The sequence below is a fragment of the Sycon ciliatum genome, chromosome 6 (genome assembly GCF_964019385.1).
Source record: "Sycon ciliatum chromosome 6, ocSycCili1.1, whole genome shotgun sequence".
In the NCBI taxonomy this organism is placed as follows: Eukaryota; Metazoa; Porifera; class Calcarea; order Leucosolenida; family Sycettidae; genus Sycon; species Sycon ciliatum.
The window spans coordinates 15,865,501-15,883,000 of NC_088648.1; the positions used below are offsets into that span (position 1 = coordinate 15,865,501).

Genomic DNA, 17,500 nt, shown 5'->3' on the forward strand with positions numbered 1-17,500 from the left:
GGATGTGTTCTATTCGAACGATGCGCAACTAAGCGGACATGCCAGCGAACCTTTGCAGATGTTTTCGACCAACGCCAGCGGCTGTTCTACGGCCACGCTACTCTTCAAATGGACATCGAAAATTCAAGTCCGCACACATCAGCACAAGCACCATCGGATCATGGATCTTCAGAGCTCTCTCCGGATCTCCGATGTAGCGTTCAAGACCCACACCAGCCTCAAAGGCAGCGTTTACTTGTTTTCATCGGGGTTCAATGTGACGTTCGTGCACTGTACGTTCACGTTGCACTCAGATACCAGAGCAGTGTTTACATGGCCTGATTCATCACGGTCGCACCGCGCGGAGTTCATGGGTTGCGTGTTCAAGAGCGCGGTCTATGTGCCTGAGACGGCTCGCACTTCCACTGAGCCCGGCTACCGTATCTCCACAGACAGTGTCATCCTGGTGTACTATCAGCAAACCACCACCTTGCTTATCCGTGACTGCGTTTTCAGTAACTTTTCGCACATCAATGGGTCTGTTGCAACTCTTTCACCTTACTGCTTAGCCGGAGCATATGCACCGTATGGGCCTCAGCCCGATCAACGCATCCCCAATCCCCTCGTAGTCACAAACGTGACAATTCAAAGCACGATTTTTGCGAATATTTCCTGTACAGGCAGTATCTTTCGAGTAAGGCACAGCCCCAAACCTTTGTTTTTTTTTCTCTTGACCAACATAGACAGGTTTAACTTCAATGTTCTCATCGACCACTCCCATTTTAGCAACACGGCGTGTGAGAATGGCTGTTTGAGCATAGATTGGCCGCTACAAAACATTGTACCGAGTTGGATGGTTCACACCATCCGGCAGAGTTCATTCGAGACCAACACCAAAACCTATTCGGGGCCCCAAGTGGTGTTCAAGTTGGTGCCTCTGAGCGAAGATCTAACCCTAGATACCAACACCACCATCACATTTGACCGGTGCGTGTTCCTGGATGGAGGCCGGCCGAAAATCGATGCCGTCACTGCAATGCCATGCCTATATGCGAAAGATGATCCGGTTTGGATCCATGTGCAAGGTCCACTGCGGACTCCAATTGTGCTCTCAAGCTGTGTGTTCAGCGGCAGGAGTACAAGAGCTTCGGCCAAGACGGACCGAGCGGACTTGCTGTTCATGGGGAACACAACCGTACAAAGGTGAGAGCGGAGCGTATCGCAATTCGGAAGTCTCCCTGTCAGTCTGTCTCCCTCCCTATGTCTCTCTGTCTCTGTTATTCTCCCTCCCTCCCTCTCTCTCTTTCGCTCTCTCTCTCTCTCTCTCTCTCTCTCTCTCTCTCTCTCTCTCTCTCTCTTTCTCTCTCTCTCTCTCTCTCTCTCTCTCTCTCTCTCTCTCTCTCTCTCTCTCTCTCTCTCTCTCTCTCTCTCTCTCTCTCTCTCTCTCTCTCTCTCTCTCTCTCTCTCTCTCTCTCTCTCTCTCTCTCTCTCTCTCCCTCTTTCTTTCTCCGTTCTTCCCCTCCCCCTTGTTTTTCTCCCTCTCTCAGTTCTCCCTGCAACGATCAAACCCATCGCAAAGTGAGGAAAATAACCTTACTCACTGCTGCACCCATGCTGCCCGCATGGTATAATATATATTATATACTGCCGGTTTTATTAATTTTTATAGCAAAGGAAAAAAGGATCAAGAAACTACAAGTCACGCTATAATGTCCACTAACACCACCAGTTACTAAGCAATCAGCTCATGCGATACAATTGCACGACACTGACGGACGGTACTGACGTTCTACACCTAACTGGCTAACAGCTCTAGCACATTTTAGATGCGCACTCCAACAGTCTTCCGACTTGGAAGGTTCTAAGTAATGATGACATAAGAGGTTATGGTAAGCGCAACCAAGGCAAGCACGAGCTGAAAGTCTCAGCTGTGAAGGACATTTGCGGGTGTTCATGCATGTCGTTGACAATACTGGCAAGACCATTGGACAATACGGTCAAACCATAATTCGAGGACACAAAGCAACATTCCACCCAACTTGTGTGGCTCAAAGATCTGATCAGTCAGTCAGTACCATGCAATTTTATCGCACGAGCTGATTGTTTAGTACCTGGTGGTGTAGTGGGCATTATAGCAAAACTTGTACAGTTCCTTGGTCCTTTTTCTTTTCTATAAATATATCCTTGGCTCTCCATCCAGCTCCATTCTTGCACAAATACAGATACAAAATATTAAAATATTTAAAAATAGCTTCAGCACCCTACATGCAACTAAATTGGAATTTTTTAATTTTTTTATTAGAAAACACAGCCCTACTATTAATAATCAGGGGAAGAGGGCAACTGAAACGACCCTGGACAACAAGACAATGGGGAGTAGGGGCGATGTGCCGATGTGGCTGGCGAGGCTCATCCGACCGGAGGTCTCGGAATCATAGCCTACGACCAGGCATCAATAGGAATGCAGCTAGGGAGGGAGGGAGATCAAGTGAGAAAGAAAGAGAGACGGAGAGAGAGAGAGAGAGAGAGAGAGAGAGAGAGAGAGAGAGAGAGAGAGAGAGCCACGAGAAAGAAAAATAAAATAAAATAAAACAAGAAGGAGATGATGGACGAGGGTAGTTGTAATGCGCCCAGGTGACCCACCTGCCACTACCGACTAAGGTTACTTCAGAATCTCTCACATTTAGAATGCCCTGTGACTATCAACTACCAACTGAGCAAGACCAGCGATCGTGTTTTCTTGTCCCAATTTCGACTTTTGGATCGGTACCTCAGTTATAGCGAACATGACGAAGGAAATTTAAAGTTGTTCGAAACTGCTTCTTCGAAAGGAGGACGCTGTGTCATCGTCCTGAAGGATGACTCCTTTAGTACTGCAAATGACCAATGGCTGCAGGTTCAGTAAACTGCACAGCACCACCCACATCTTCAACTGTTTTTTACAAGTAAAACCTGGTTTAAGCGACCATCCCACGGCGCAAGGAAAAGCGGTCGTTAAAGACAGGTGTTCTTTAGAACCAGGTCCCGCAGTGTGTGTGTAGAACTGCCCGTTAAGAGCAGATGGTCGCTAAAATGAGAAGTCGCTTAAACCAGGTTTTACTGAACAAATATCATAGAAAACCTTTCTAAGATCTCATTACCGTACCCCTCCCCCAGCGGTCTCCTGGATTCATAAGTAGCCAGTGCTCAATTGTTCTTACCTTCTTTAAGTTGTGCGACCTTACACAGGAGAAAGATTAGCATAGGGCATGTAATGCAGAACTGTATCAAGTCCATATTGGCATACGTATCAGAACTCCAATTGTATGACTGTATAGGATACGCATTTGGTCGCGTGTGCCAAGAGTTTAAGAGTTGGTGGACAAGCCTTTGATTATCCACTCTCATTGTAATATCAAAAAAGTATTCTTTCTAGACCAAAGAGTGGTATATTTGATAACATTTAATAACGATAGAAATATTTACGATACTTCTCCAGACGTTTCGTTGTTCTGAACAACATCGTCAGTGGATAAAGAAGAGTCTTTATCCACTGACGATGTTGTTCAGAACAACGAAACGTCTGGAGAAGTATCGTAAATATTTCTATCGTTATTAAATTTTATCAAATATACCACTCTTTGGTCTAGAAAGAATACTTTTTTGATATGCCAAGAATTTGCTGTTTCTCATCTTGGCAGGCATGTGTGCTCTTGCGCATGATGTACTAGTAGTTAACATCAGTATTGCATGACTCCGGTCCAGTCAACAACTCATGAATAGACAACCATAATACCGGTAACAACAATTAGCGAATAACAACGCTGTCTTCAGATCGAGTGACCACTTGACTGCATACATGTACTTGCAACATCGCGGATAGCAACACTGTCTTCAGGCCAAGAGACCACTTGACTGCATACTTGTAACATCGCGAATAACAACACTGTCTTCAGGCCAAGAGACCACTTGGGTACTCGTGTACTTTCAACCTCTCGAATAACAACACTTTTCTCGTGTTGACCAATCGAGGGTCGTGGCTCGCAAGGCTGAAAGTACTGTGTCTGTTGTTTCTTGGCTGTTTGTTTCAGCTCTATGAGAACGCCGAGTGCACAGCAGTACGTCCCCTTCATTGCCGATCGTGGCCGCATTGTGTACGATGGGGTGCTATCTGGCCTCTACACGCTGGCCTTTCCCAGGTATCCGCGTCGGCGACAACAAGTTCTGAAGCAGGTTAGTATTGGTATTTGGTATTGATTTACTTGAATTCGGTATCTCAACAGTATATTGTACAATTTGGGAAGATTCGTTTCGCCACTTTTCAGACAAGGACCAGAGCAGGAATGATTTTAAAATGTGAAGTTTGAAATCAAAATAATCATCAAATCAATATGTGGGTACCACTACTGGAACAGGGTAGCTGCAGCAAAGCGCAAGAGGAGCTAGAAAGGGTGGGAGTGGTCAGGATGTGGTCACATGCTCATGTGTTGCATGGCTCAAGCTGCGGAGACACAGGATATGAAGAAAAAAAATTCGACGTAGGGGGAAGGTCAAGAACAAGGAGTCGTACAACTCCCTGGTCAATAACCACCTTTCCGCTTCCGTGGGACGCCACCACCCCATGATCAGGCGTCAGATGCGGCTCCTAAATGGTGGGGAAGATAGATCAGATCCACCAACCAGAGGCCAAAGGCCAAAGTAGGACTGTAAAACCAGAAAGTTTAACGATTTTTTTAACTTTGCCATGATAACGTGCAGAAAGTTTAACGATTTTTAACTTTGGCATGATAACGTGCAGAAAGTTTAACGATGTTTGTGCAATGGAAAGAACATGCATCGATATATGCGCATCTTTACATAGACATCTCAAATCGGGTTCACGATAACGTTATTATTATTATTTATTCTTTCTTATTTTAAAACTCGGGTATTGAGCCAATAATAGAAGTAGAAAGGAAAAGGACATATGGAAACGAGTTGTGTCGGTTAGCGCTACGGACATGTGTTGAAGCTAGGTGTCAGGACGTCGAATGTCTCATTACTCTGTCAGTTTTGTGCCTAGTTGTTGCACTTTCTGACTGTATATAGTATCTAGTTACAGTGGTGGATAGTCATAACTCGTTTCCATATGTCCTTTTCCTTTCTACTTTTCTAAATTTGTTAGGGATTTTCCAACAGGCAATGTTGCCTTTTTACTGGGAACTTTAAATGCGATTCTTCATATACAGTAAAACCTGGTGTAAGCGACCTCTGGTTTTAGGGACCACCTACTTTTAACGGCCGTTTTTCCATGCACGCACAGTTCTACACAGAAAATGCACTGGATACAGCGACCACCTGCCTTGCGCGACCAGCGACCGAATTTTTGTGTACCAATTGCCATATTGTACCTGCACACAGCGACCAAAACCAGCCAAAAGTGCCATCTAGGCTGGCAGGGCTGACTGCAACGGGGTTGAGGTGTGCTCTGAAGCAAGTGCATGAAGGACAATCATGCACATGTACGTACACGATCCGATATGCCACGAATGTATGGAACCTGGTTCTAAAGACCACCTGGCTTTAGCGACCGCTTTGGCTTGCACCGCGGGGTGGTCGCTTAAATCAGGTGTTACTCTATTTGTATCTACCGTAAAGTCATGTTATAAGCCGCAGCTTATAATATTGTGACTTTTCTGGGGAAATTTTGCAGGCTTCTACATGCGACTGGCTACTATACAAGACAGGTATTTCTATGTATGTCAACACGAAAACCAGGCTTATGTGCCGACAGTGTATCTAGAAAATCAGGCTTCTATTCAGAACAGGCTTCTATAATAATTATGAGACAGGCTTTAAAACAAGTCACTGCGGTATGTGTCCCCTCTCCTTTGCCATATTTAGGTGGCAGACTTCAGAGCTGAATCGTCGAACAGCAGCACACCACGCACATATGAGTCATTGCGTGGCTTGCAGGTGGTCATCGACGACACATACTCCACGCTGCATGAAAGTCTCTACTCGGATCACTCGCCGAGTTCAGGGTATGGTGGTATGGTAAGCTGTACTTTCTCCTCCCCAGGACGCTTCTTCTAGAAACCCACATTCTTGTGTTTTTATAATACAGTGCTGAGAACAAGGACATGCTTCAGGCTCTTGAATAAAAAGTCAAAAAAGTCACGGTTCGTTTGAGACTCGGCTAAATGCAGAGATTTCTGCATCCCCAGGAACGCCACTACCCTCTTGAACAACATCTTGGCAATTTTTGATTGTATACTTTGAGGCCTTCTGGTCATTGTACAGGCTGAAATGGGAGCCGGAAAGTTGAATGCATCGAAAATGTGTGTATCTACAGTTCCTGGGTTTTTTTCCTATGTTCACATAACCAGCTCGAAAAGAATAAGGAAAGACAATGGTACAGAGACTAGGACAAACGTGACAACTAATGAGCAGGCGCTGCACCGAGACGCAGCAGTGATGGTGGGGCATTGATGACTCTGCCGATCTGGTGAGCTGTAAGAACCGTAAAACTCGTGAATGGGGACCTGGAGCATAACAGAAACTCGCAATTAACGCCACAAGAGCCAGACCTATAATGTCCATTGATCTGCATACTTTCAACCTCCCATAATCACAACGACAGCTCGCGAATAACCACACTTTATTCATGCGTAATCGAGGGTCGGTATTCCCAGGGCTGACTGTACTGTAGTCCACAGTAAAACTATCGTTTTCACCGTAAAAAAATCATTTTCACAGTGCTACACCATACTCAATGCCACCACACTGAGCAGGGCTTCCTTGGAAACAGAGAGGTCGGCTTTTTATTGTGACTCCAGTTTCCCACCACGGAGCTACGTTCGAATTCATCGTGAAATTCCAGGTTCCGGCAACAGCTTGTTTTGCCATCCAGATGTCTAACTTTGTTCTCCGTGTGGTTGACCACAACAGAACCGCATCACTTTGCTGTGTTTCAGGACGCAGAAAGATCAACTCTCGCCAACCTACCCAGGGGAGAGCGGACCTGTGTTGGGCAGCAATCGCCGACATACACATTTCTTCCAAGCAGCCCCCTCCATACGGCTATCCGTAATACGAGTAATATCTGCAGCATGTACAGCATGCATGGTCTAGTTAACACGGCAAGCTCAAAACAGGACAATGCGTCGACGTCCAGCTATGCGCTGTGCACCAAGAACGGGAAATACGTCGTGGCTTTCGACTCTCTCGGCTCCGTCGACCAGCTCGTCACAACAGAGCCGAGGTGGATGCTGTTCAAGGCGGCTTCGTCGCAGTGCATGAAAGTCATCGACGGCTCGGTGTACGTTCTGGAGCAGTGCAAGCGCCATCACTTGCACCAGCTGTGCAGTGAGCTTGGGTAAGTACTGAGGAAGTGTCAGGCTGGAAGTTCACCACAAGACACGCTCATGTAAAAGGCTGGTATTGCACTAGCGTATGCTGTAGTTTGTGAGAATACTTGCAAGAAGGAGCGAGAGGATGCTGGGATCAAAACTGTGTCGGAGCCAGAGTCATGTACGGCACAAACTTTGGCAACTAGGGAGGTTTAGTTCCCACGTAACGGAAACGCGTACGTGGGTGATCCACGTAAAGTGGATGAAGGGCACCCACGTTGCAATGTTGTGTTTAGTCACACGGAACAAACAAAAGCATAAAGCGAAAGGCCCAAACCTGGTCAAAGACGAAGCTACCCGGGCCTACCAAGCTCATCCAATATTTTGATTTCGTGCTTCGGAAACTTCTTCAGCTGAGCACCCTCACAGCTCGCACAATGCGCTCCATTCTGATTTTCACCCACGTTTTGGCGGAACGTGGGTGAGCCTCCATACACGGTATGTCGTGAATCAGAAAACGTCTGTACGTGGGTCACTGAGTATCACGTGGTACACACACGTAAAGTACCCACGGATTACGTGGGACTAAACCTCCCTACTGACTGTACACTAGTACTTGCAGTCCAGGACTAACTGTTAGCAGTAAACCACTTCATTTAACTATAGTTAGGAACAGCAGCAATCAGTAAGCACTAAACAAGAAGAAAATATTATTTCATAAGAAAAAAAGAGGACCAAAGAGCTACAAGTTATGCTACAATATCCACTAACACCACCAGTTACTTTGTTGTTGTTTGATTTTATTTTAATTCGCAGTGATCAAACGAGCCGAGGTCCTCAATAACAAGGAAGTGAATGAAGGTGCCAAGACGCACGAGGGGGTTTAAAAGCAGAAAATATTTGATGATGGGGAAGGGGTAGGTGGAATCTGGTCTGAGATGGACAATGAGAGCTCTGATACTGAGGGGCAAACAATAGGAGAGAAATATTTCAGAGGCTGGGGGGGGGGGGGGGACATCGAGTTTACAATCAGCTCATGGGATAACGTTGCACGACACTGACCAGCGGTACTGACGTTCTACACCTAACTGGCAATCAGCTCTAGCACATCTCGAATGCCCACTCCACTGATTGTAAAGTAATTGGTGGTGTTAGTGGATATTATAGCGTAACTTGTAGCTCTTTGGCCCTCTTTTCTTCGTATAAACTAATCCTTGGCTCCCGCCCGAGTCTTAAAAATGTTAATATATTTAAAATATTAATAAGGACAAGTAAAGGGGTTTTTCAACTGACAACCGCTCTATTCAATTGCTATAGAGCGGTTGTCAGTTGACAAACCCCTTTTTCTTTATGATGCAGTTGCGTGATGTCCACCACTTTCGTAGTTATTTTTTTATGTATGTAGAAAGGAAAGGGACATTTTCAATTTGCGAAAACAATTTGCAAACCTGATGAGCCGTCACGAACCAACCAGACGGCGAAACGTACGTCGTGTGAAACTACTTGTTTTGTAGTCAACTAGTCCATCACAATGTCATGCATGAAGAGTACTGCAGGAGTTTGGCGTTGGGTTTTGTACAAATCGTTTCACAAAGCTTCTCCCTTCTGTACTTATTATTGATATTAATTTCCTGAGCCACCCAAGTTGGGTGGTGTGTTGCTTTGCTGCTTCGAATTGTAGTTAGACCGCTTTGTCAAGTATCTTACTGGTCTCGTCATCGTCCAGTTACAATCAACATTCTCTGTTCCCATGGGCCTGTAGCTTGTGCGTTTTTCCTTGCGCTTACTTTCCCTTCGTTGGTCTCTCCTTAACCTTGAATCTTCCGAGTTGGAAGGCTGTTGGTTAGCACTACAGAGATGTGCTGAAGCTACTTGTCAGGTCGTCGAATGTCTCAGTACTCTGTCAGTTTTGTGCCTAGTTTATGCACTTTCTGACTGTACATGTATATAGTATCTACTTCGTAGTTACAGTGGTGGCCAGTTATTCTTAATTTGTATCCATATGTCCGTTTCCTTTCTACATTTTAATATTAGACTTGGATGCAGAGCCAAGGATTAATTTATAAAAAGTAAAAAGGACCAAGGAACTACAAGTTACGCTATAATGTCCACTGATACCACCAGTTACTAAACAATCAGCTCATGCGATAACATTGCACGACACTGGCCGGCGGTGCTGACGTTGGAAGGCTGTTGGAGTGCGCATCTAAGATGTGCTAAAGCTCTTAGCCAGTTCAGTAGTTGTAGAACATCAGCATCGTCGGTCATTGTCGTGCAATGTTATCGCATGAGCTGATTGTTTAGTAACTGGTGGTGTTAGTGGACATTTAAGTGTAACTTGTAGTTCCTTGGTCCTTTTTACGTTTTTGAAGTTGATTGTTCCAACAAGGAACACACGCTTCTTGCCGAACTTTACACTTGACTGACTCACGACTGCCATCCGGAGAACACGAGGAGCACGTCCCGCCTTCCACTCGGCAAACCTGCAAGAAAGCACCACTCCGTGCTCAATACACAGTGTTTCGGGGAATTCACCCCTCATCACTATATAAGGGGTGCTTTTCAGGCACAATCTTCCTCAGCCTACTCAAGCTCAACTGATGAGGGGTGAATTCCCCGAAACACTGTGTATTGAGCAGGGAGTGGTGCTTTCTTGCAGGTTTGCCGAGTGGAAGGTGGGACGTGCTCCTCGTGTGCTCCGGATGGCAGTCGTGAGTCAGTCAAGTGTCAAGTTCGGCAAGAAGCGTGTGTTTCTAGTTGGGACAATCAACTTCAAGACTATTACCGCCGAAGTCGCAACTTCTAAGTTCTTTTTACTTTTTGTGAATTTTATTATTGGCTCAACATCCGAGTTTCAAAATCAAATATTAATGTTCTGACTTTTCATGACACCATACAGATGCAGTGGCTCACAAATCAGAGACGAGACCCTTGAGAGCGTAGCTGAATCAATCGGCAAGGGTCATCAGCAACGCGGTAAGCCTGACATGAGCCTGAGCAATGCCGTTATCGGGTTGCCATTCGTCTACACACCATGGGCCTACCTAGCACGGAGTCTGATCTACTGCTCGTCTTACAGCACTGTTGATGATGTCAGGGGTAGCATCATGTTGATGCCAGCACCGGGCGAACATATCACTCTTCAACTTGATATCCTGGACGATGGTCTGTCGAAGCGTTCCCTGCCACTCAAGTTGCGGGTATCCAGGTTAACAGCAACACCCGTAAGACATTAATACCCTTTCACTGTCTCTCTTCCCTATTCTCTGTTTCGGTCACCCCCCCCCCCCCCTCTCTCTCTCTAGGGACCTTTCGCACCACGAGTACGGAAACGAAACGAATGCTGATTCGTCACCTGGGTTTGAGGATTCGTCAGAGTCCCTGGTTAGAGGTCGTTTTCACGAATGGAAGCCTCTTCATTCGTGGTGCGCTCCGAATCCGTCAGGTACACATTTATTTGGCCAGGTGCACATGTTTTGATAGGTACACATGTTTTCCCTTGATTCCATGATCTATGCACGTGTGAGTGTAATAGGGGATTCACACGACGGGCAAACTCACGTGTGTGGTACTCTTTTTACTCGTGTGACCCTAGCGCGTGCAAAATCTTGATAAACTTGATCGAGGGTGCAAGGCCGACGTTTGTGCTTTGCGGGCGTGTAAAAACAGCAAGAGCACTTGAGGGTGTTTTCGTTCATTTTCACGTCGTGTGAATACCCTATAAACACCCGTCCGCCAAGCTACCGGCCGTATTCGTAGTTGCCATGTGTGTGTGTGTGTGTGTGTGTATGTGTGTGTGCGTGCGAGCATGTGTGTGTGTGTGTGCGCACGCGCGTGTGTGTGTGTGTGTGTGTGTGTGTGTGTGTGTTGGTGTGTGTGTGTGTGGGTGTGTGTGTGGGTGTGTGTGTGGGTGGGTGGGTGGGTGGGTGCGCATGGTTGGTATGTGGTGCTTATGTGAGCGTATGATAATAATCTCTTCAATAGTATTAATATCTTTATCTCAAGATTACCCAACGCCGGCGTACGCCTATCAGGTTGATCTCCTATTTGAACATGCGCATATGTGTGTATGATGTGCCCTAGCTCACTTTTAATTATTATATTATACACGTAGATCATGTCCATGATGCCTTTCCTCTGTGCAGGTCGACCGCACTATTGTTTTAAGATTAACATCCTTATTACTTCTGCATATGCATTACATACTATGATCATGCTGGCTCCATCCCTTATCTCCTAAGCTACCACCCCCCACCCCCGGTGCGTCTGCCCAGTGTTGACTCCGAGACCCACGGTCGGACGAGCTGCCCAGGCCTCACCACCACTGCCGTTTCCGTGCTGCCTTCTCGATACATACGTATGTACACTGTATATCATGTGCACATTCACATGTCTGAAGGTTTGTGGTTTTTCAAAAAAAAAATATATATATATATGCACATTTGCATGACGACTTGCGAAACCTGAATCTGTTTTCAACGACACGATTACGAGCCGAATCAAACTATCGTTTCGCATTCGATTCGTAGCAAATGCGAAAGGTCCCTTCTCTCTCTCTCTCTCTTCACTGTTCTCTGTTTCGGTCCCCCCCTCTCTCTCTCTCTCTCTTTCTCTCCTATCTCCTACTTGTATTTCTCTCCTCTCTCTTATCTCCTTACCTCTCTGTCTGTCTGTCTGTCTGTGTTCCTGTCTGCCTGCCTGTCCCTCTTTTTTTCTCTGTCTCTCTCTATCTACCTCTCTATCTATCTCTCTCTCTCTGTCTCTGTCTCTCTTTCTCTGTGTGTGTCTCTCTCTCTCTCTGGCTCTCTCCCTCCCTCTCTCTTTCTCTCTGGCCCTGGCTCTGGCTCTCTCTCTCTCTCTCTCTCTCTCTCTCTCTCTCTCTCTCTCTCTCTCTCTCTCTCTCTCTCTCTCTCTCTCTCTCTCTCTCTCTCTCTCTCTCTCTCTCTCTCTCTCTCTCTCTCTCTGTCTCTCTCTCCGTGTCTCTCCGTGTCTCTCTCTCTCTGCCTCTCTCTCTCTATCTATCTATCTATCTATCTCTTTTTGTTGTGTGTGCTTCTTATTCTGAAGCTGGTATCTATCTATCCATCTAGCTAAAACAATAACAAGAGGATGAAAAAAGTGTTTTATCTCCGAGTTTCATCGCACTAAGCGATCATCAGAAAACAATAATGAGTAACTGTGGACAACTTGTCTCTATATCTACTTCGAAGTACTTGTGTCTGTCTCCCAGTATCCATCTGTGTTTTTGATCCTCCACCTCCACTTACTTTCTGCTTCAGGCTTTCGGCCATATAGACTTTTCAATGTTTGGCGATCTCACTCTTCTCTCCATATCCGGTGGCGCTTCAGCAGTGCAGTACGAAGCGGTGGACGAGCTGTCCTACCTCAGCAATAGACCTCTGACAGGCTTTGCGGTGGCGGGTGAACCGCATACGTTTGGTAGACTAGCGGTCACGGTCATCGCGAGCGGCAAGTCTGGCTGGAGCGACCGCAGCCTAACCATCGCCATTCCATTGCGCTTGCGTCCCTGTCACTTGGGCTTTGCGATGGTGAAAAAGAAACTGCCGAGCGGCAAGGTTAGTAGATGATAAATTCAAAAACAATTGCACAGGTTTATTATTTTTATTATTATTAAATGTTTGATAGGGCAATCACCACGTTTGTGTACAGGGCGGGTCAAGAACCACCTTCCCCCTTCCGTGGAATGCCACCACTCCATGATCAGGCGTCGGATGACGCGGCTCCTAAACGGTGGGGGAGGATAGATCAGATCCGCGGACCAGAGGCAAAATGCCGAAATCCCATTTGTCACATCCATGTTTTCCTCGTGCCAGGCCACAAGTTCCCAATTCACTGGGGGTCGCAGATTGGCTGGACAACAATCCTTCTGCTTCCAAGTAGGACTTCAACCTGGTATCTCTTGTTTCTCAACAATGGTCTTATACCAACTCACTGTGCATGTCTCAGGATGATAAATGCTCCACCAAACTACATGTATCTGTGTGGGTAATCCTGGCCAATACCTTTCTCCAGCCTGCACTGGTGATCAACTTTTCTGTTAGCTATAGATCCACATGTTTGAGAGCAACAATTTGTAAGTTCTAGTTCAAATGTTCTTACCTGATCTATATACATGGCTGGTCAATGACTGCCTACCCGCTCCCCCTGGGACGCCACCACGCCATGTATATGGTCAGGGACTTGATGTAGTTATGAAATATGGGAACGGTGGGCAGTACGGTTGCTTGCTGGATGAATAAATTTAATATCCTGAGGACAAAAATGGAGCTGATTGTTTAGTAACTGGTGGTGTTAGTGGACATTATAGCGTAACTTGTGGTTTCTTGGTCCTTTTTCTTTACTATAAATTTGTCCTGGGGACAAGAAGGAAACAGTGCTATCACCTGTATGAGAAGTTTGGGAATAGTAGCCCCCCCCCCATCTCAGTCCGTGTGCAATGTTCTCCACGTGTATCTGCATGCAATCCTTGTTCACTTGCCATGGTGTTCGTACCTGAAACGGATCTGTCCCTTCTCTGTATATGACCGCACGCAGGAAATATCTGTCTGCGCTCGATCGAGCCAGCCGGGAGTGATCAGTGAGCGCAGGGGTCGATCACTGGACATTTCAGCTGGATTTTGGGCCGGAAACATCAACACGACATTTGTCACGGAAGACAGCTTCAAGGACCCGACGGCCATGGCCATCACAAACACCCGCGTGTATAAGATTCCCCTGGGAAAGGATCGGCGGGCTTGGAGCACTTTGGCCACGGTCTTCTTCAGCCACCGGTTCGGGGTTGCCCAGTGCCTACACAAGTCATGCCGGGCGGAGCAATGGCGACTGAGCTCATCGCCCGGAGAAAGCTGTCGTCTGGGGCACACAGGACCCCTGTGTGGGAAGTGCGCAACTGGACTCTCCCTGAAGATTGCATCACTGGTGAGCATAAAGTTTAAATTAATAGAGCTGCATCTACCTACAACATACATACTGCATGTATTTCAAATAGACCATGTGATGTTCGGTTTGTGTTGACCTCCATTTGTCAGTAATCTGGAAGGAGACAATTCTGAACCGCCGCTGTATTCCCCAACGAAATCAATTACCGGTAGCTTTACTTGCAAAAGTTAACCGCGTGATTATGGGGCTATTCACACTGGAGAGTGGGTCTATTCACAAAGCCAATTGCATAAAGCCAGGACGTAGGAACCAAGGCAGTCAACAGTGCCTATCTGGGTTTGAATTGCAACAGTCTCTAATGCTTCTACCAGGCGAAATTAGGAAACGGGTCCTTTCACAAAGCCAATAGATGATATGCCAAATAACGTGCAACTAGACTTGAGAGGGCATCGCACACAAGTTGCATACAAATTATACTACAATGTGTACATGGTAGGCCCTGAACTCTGCAGGAGCAGAAGTCGCAGGTAACCGTACAACTTTGAACTTTGTATGCAACTACTCTGCAATGCCCTCTCAAGTCTAGTTGCACGTTATTTGGCATATCATCAATTGCATAAAACCATGATGTTGGAACCTAAGCAGTTGGCAGTACCTGTTTGGGTTTGACTTGCACCAGTCTCTAATGCTGAGTTTTAACAAGGGGGAATTAGGATGGCACGTGCGGGAATTCTTGACAACTTGCCCGTGAACCTGTCACGTGTACCGTGCAGCGTTGCTCTTCCTGCGTCTCCGCCAGCATATCACTATACATCTACATCACACTCATCGTGGTGCTGACCCTGCTGGCATTCCTCATCATGTTCTATTTCAACATGGGAATGTCACCCATCCTGGACACCTTCTTCTTCTTTTACCAGGTGAGCTGCATCCCTAAGCTGATTAGATGAACGCACACGCACACGCACACACACACACACACCGTCATACACACACACACACACACACACACACACCGTCATACACACACACACACACACACACACATTATTCTATTTTTATCATATTGTGAGAGCCGTGGGCCAATAGCCCCGGTGAGAAGGCAGTCTTGCCTGTTCATATGGTGAAGTAAAATAAAGAAACAACAACAACAACAACAACACACACACATACATACACACACACACGCACACACACTTCCTCAAACCTCAGACATGCCCATCGCGGAAGCGATGATGGCACACACACACACACACACTACTACTACTATAGCATGACTGCCCATTGGGCAATGTCACCCCCGGAGGGGGCCAGAGTTTGGAGTGCACCGTCATTGGCAGGACTTCTGGTGCCTCGTCAAATCTTGCTGTCGTCGGAAACGTTTCGGGCAATGCATGCAGATCAGCGGCAGTGATTCCCTATCGGCTGCAGCAAGACGTTTTCCACGGTTGCAGTTATGGCGGTTAAAACCAGCCCGGGACTTGAAGCAGCGATTGCAGCGTTGACAATGCTGGAAGCAGCAACTAGCGAGAGACGCCGTCAATGCCGTATCTGCATGTTCAGGGAGTGCAGGCTGGCAGCGATGAACTGCAAGCCCACCCTTACTACGGAACCATCGGCAGCAACTCACACACACACACACACACACACACACAAAACACACACACACATACACGTGCACGCCTCCCTCTTACTTTCCTGGTCTGTCCGGATTTCCCTCGTTCTAGGTGTCTGTGCAGGCAGGCACAGTGGGTTGGTCTAAGACCATGATTGAGAAGCGAGAGGCACCAGGTTCAAGTCTTGCTTGGAAGCGGAATGATTTTTTCCAACTGTGCTGCGACCCACAGTTAATTGGGAACTCGTGGCCTGGCATGAGTAATACATGGATGTGGCAAATGGGATTTAGGCATTCGGCCTCTGGTTGGTGAATCTGATCTATCCTCCCCCACCGTTTAGGAGCCGCATCTGACGCCTGATCAAGGGGTGGTGGCGTCCCACGGAAGCGGAAAGGTGGTTCTTGACCAGGGAGTTGTACGGCTCCTTGTTCTTGACCTGCCCGGTACGCGAACCCGCTGAATTGATTTTTATTTACATGTATTTATTTAGGTATATGTGCCTTGATCCTTGAGGCCGAGGGCGATGCCATTCCAACAGATTCGGAAACTCAGTTCAATCGAGTCTCCGCACGAACTGTGAACTTTTTCTAATAAGTTGTCCTTCCCCTTCTTTGTCTACCCATCATTGAATCTCTATCTCCCTCTTTCTTCTCTCTCTCTCTCTCTCTCTCTCTCTTTCTTCTCTCTCTCTCTCTCTCTCTCTCTCTCTCTCTATCTATCTATCTCCCTCTTTCTTCTCTTTCTCACTCTCTCTCTCTCTCTCTCTCTCTCTCTCTCTTCTTCTTCAGGTCATGCCATCTGCAACCTACAACCTGACGGACGACTTTGGTCTCATGCCGTCGCTACAGACCTTCGGCCTAGGTCACCTGTGCACCGTGCCCAGCCTCACACGTCTCCAGGCCACGTTCGTGCTGCTCATCCAGCCGGCCGTGCTCCTCGTATCTGTGTGCCTCTTGCGACTGGTGGGCTCGTACCGCCGCGGCGGTGCGCTGCTGCAGCGTCAGCAGAATCACATGCAGCTGGTGCGCGTCATGTGGTTCGGCCTGGTCTACAGCTACACAATGCTGACGTTCACCTCGATCAGTGTGCTCAGCTGCACGACGCTCGACGGCAAGCTGGTGTTGGCCATGGACGGCTCGGTGCAGTGCTACCGTGGCGCGCATATACCGTACGCCGTCGCAGCCGCGCTGATCATCGCGCTCATCATTCTGCCGCCGCCCATCCTGCTGCTGGTGCCGCACGCCAAGCGCAAGGTGTTCCTCAAGGGGTTCATCGACCAGGCCAGCTGCATGTACCGCGTCGACAGGCAGTGGTGGGCCACGGTGAATCTCGTGCGTCGCATCGCCATTGCAGTGGTATTGTCGCAGCCACGCCGTACGGAGGACAAGGAGCTGATCATGGTCGTCTTTCTCCTGTTCTACTTTCTGCTGCACATCACTATGAAGTAAGTTTAACCTCTGGCCGGTGGGTGCTGGGTGTAGGCACGCACAGGCGTGCGCATACACACGCGACGCATGTGTGTATGTGTGTGCGTACGTGTGTGTCTGTGTAGGTGCATGCGTGCGCGCACGTGAGTGAGCGGTACATGTGTATACGTGTGTATTTGCCCATGCACTTATCTACTGATGGGTATTGTGACGCGTACAGATGCCTGGTGGACAGCACAGTACATGCCACACACTGGCAGTCATATAA

At 47.3% G+C, this 17,500-nt stretch overlaps 1 protein-coding gene across 2 annotated transcripts in view; it reads left to right on the forward strand.

The window, feature by feature from the left end:
* Nucleotides 1-17,500, forward strand: part of LOC135819470 (uncharacterized) — a 24,755-nt gene that overhangs the window by 5,228 nt on the left and 2,027 nt on the right. For both annotated transcript variants that reach the window (XM_065332684.1, XM_065332683.1), the window contains 9 exons: nucleotides 1-1,182; nucleotides 4,050-4,191; nucleotides 5,842-5,994; nucleotides 6,915-7,315; nucleotides 10,189-10,513; nucleotides 12,569-12,865; nucleotides 13,845-14,228; nucleotides 14,963-15,109; nucleotides 16,594-17,249. The exon at nucleotides 1-1,182 is cut by the window's left edge and continues 386 nt beyond it. In XM_065332684.1, the coding sequence (XP_065188756.1) occupies nucleotides 1-1,182; nucleotides 4,050-4,191; nucleotides 5,842-5,994; nucleotides 6,915-7,315; nucleotides 10,189-10,513; nucleotides 12,569-12,865; nucleotides 13,845-14,228; nucleotides 14,963-15,109; nucleotides 16,594-17,249 (3,687 nt within the window). The remainder of the gene's footprint in view (nucleotides 1,183-4,049; nucleotides 4,192-5,841; nucleotides 5,995-6,914; nucleotides 7,316-10,188; nucleotides 10,514-12,568; nucleotides 12,866-13,844; nucleotides 14,229-14,962; nucleotides 15,110-16,593; nucleotides 17,250-17,500) is intronic.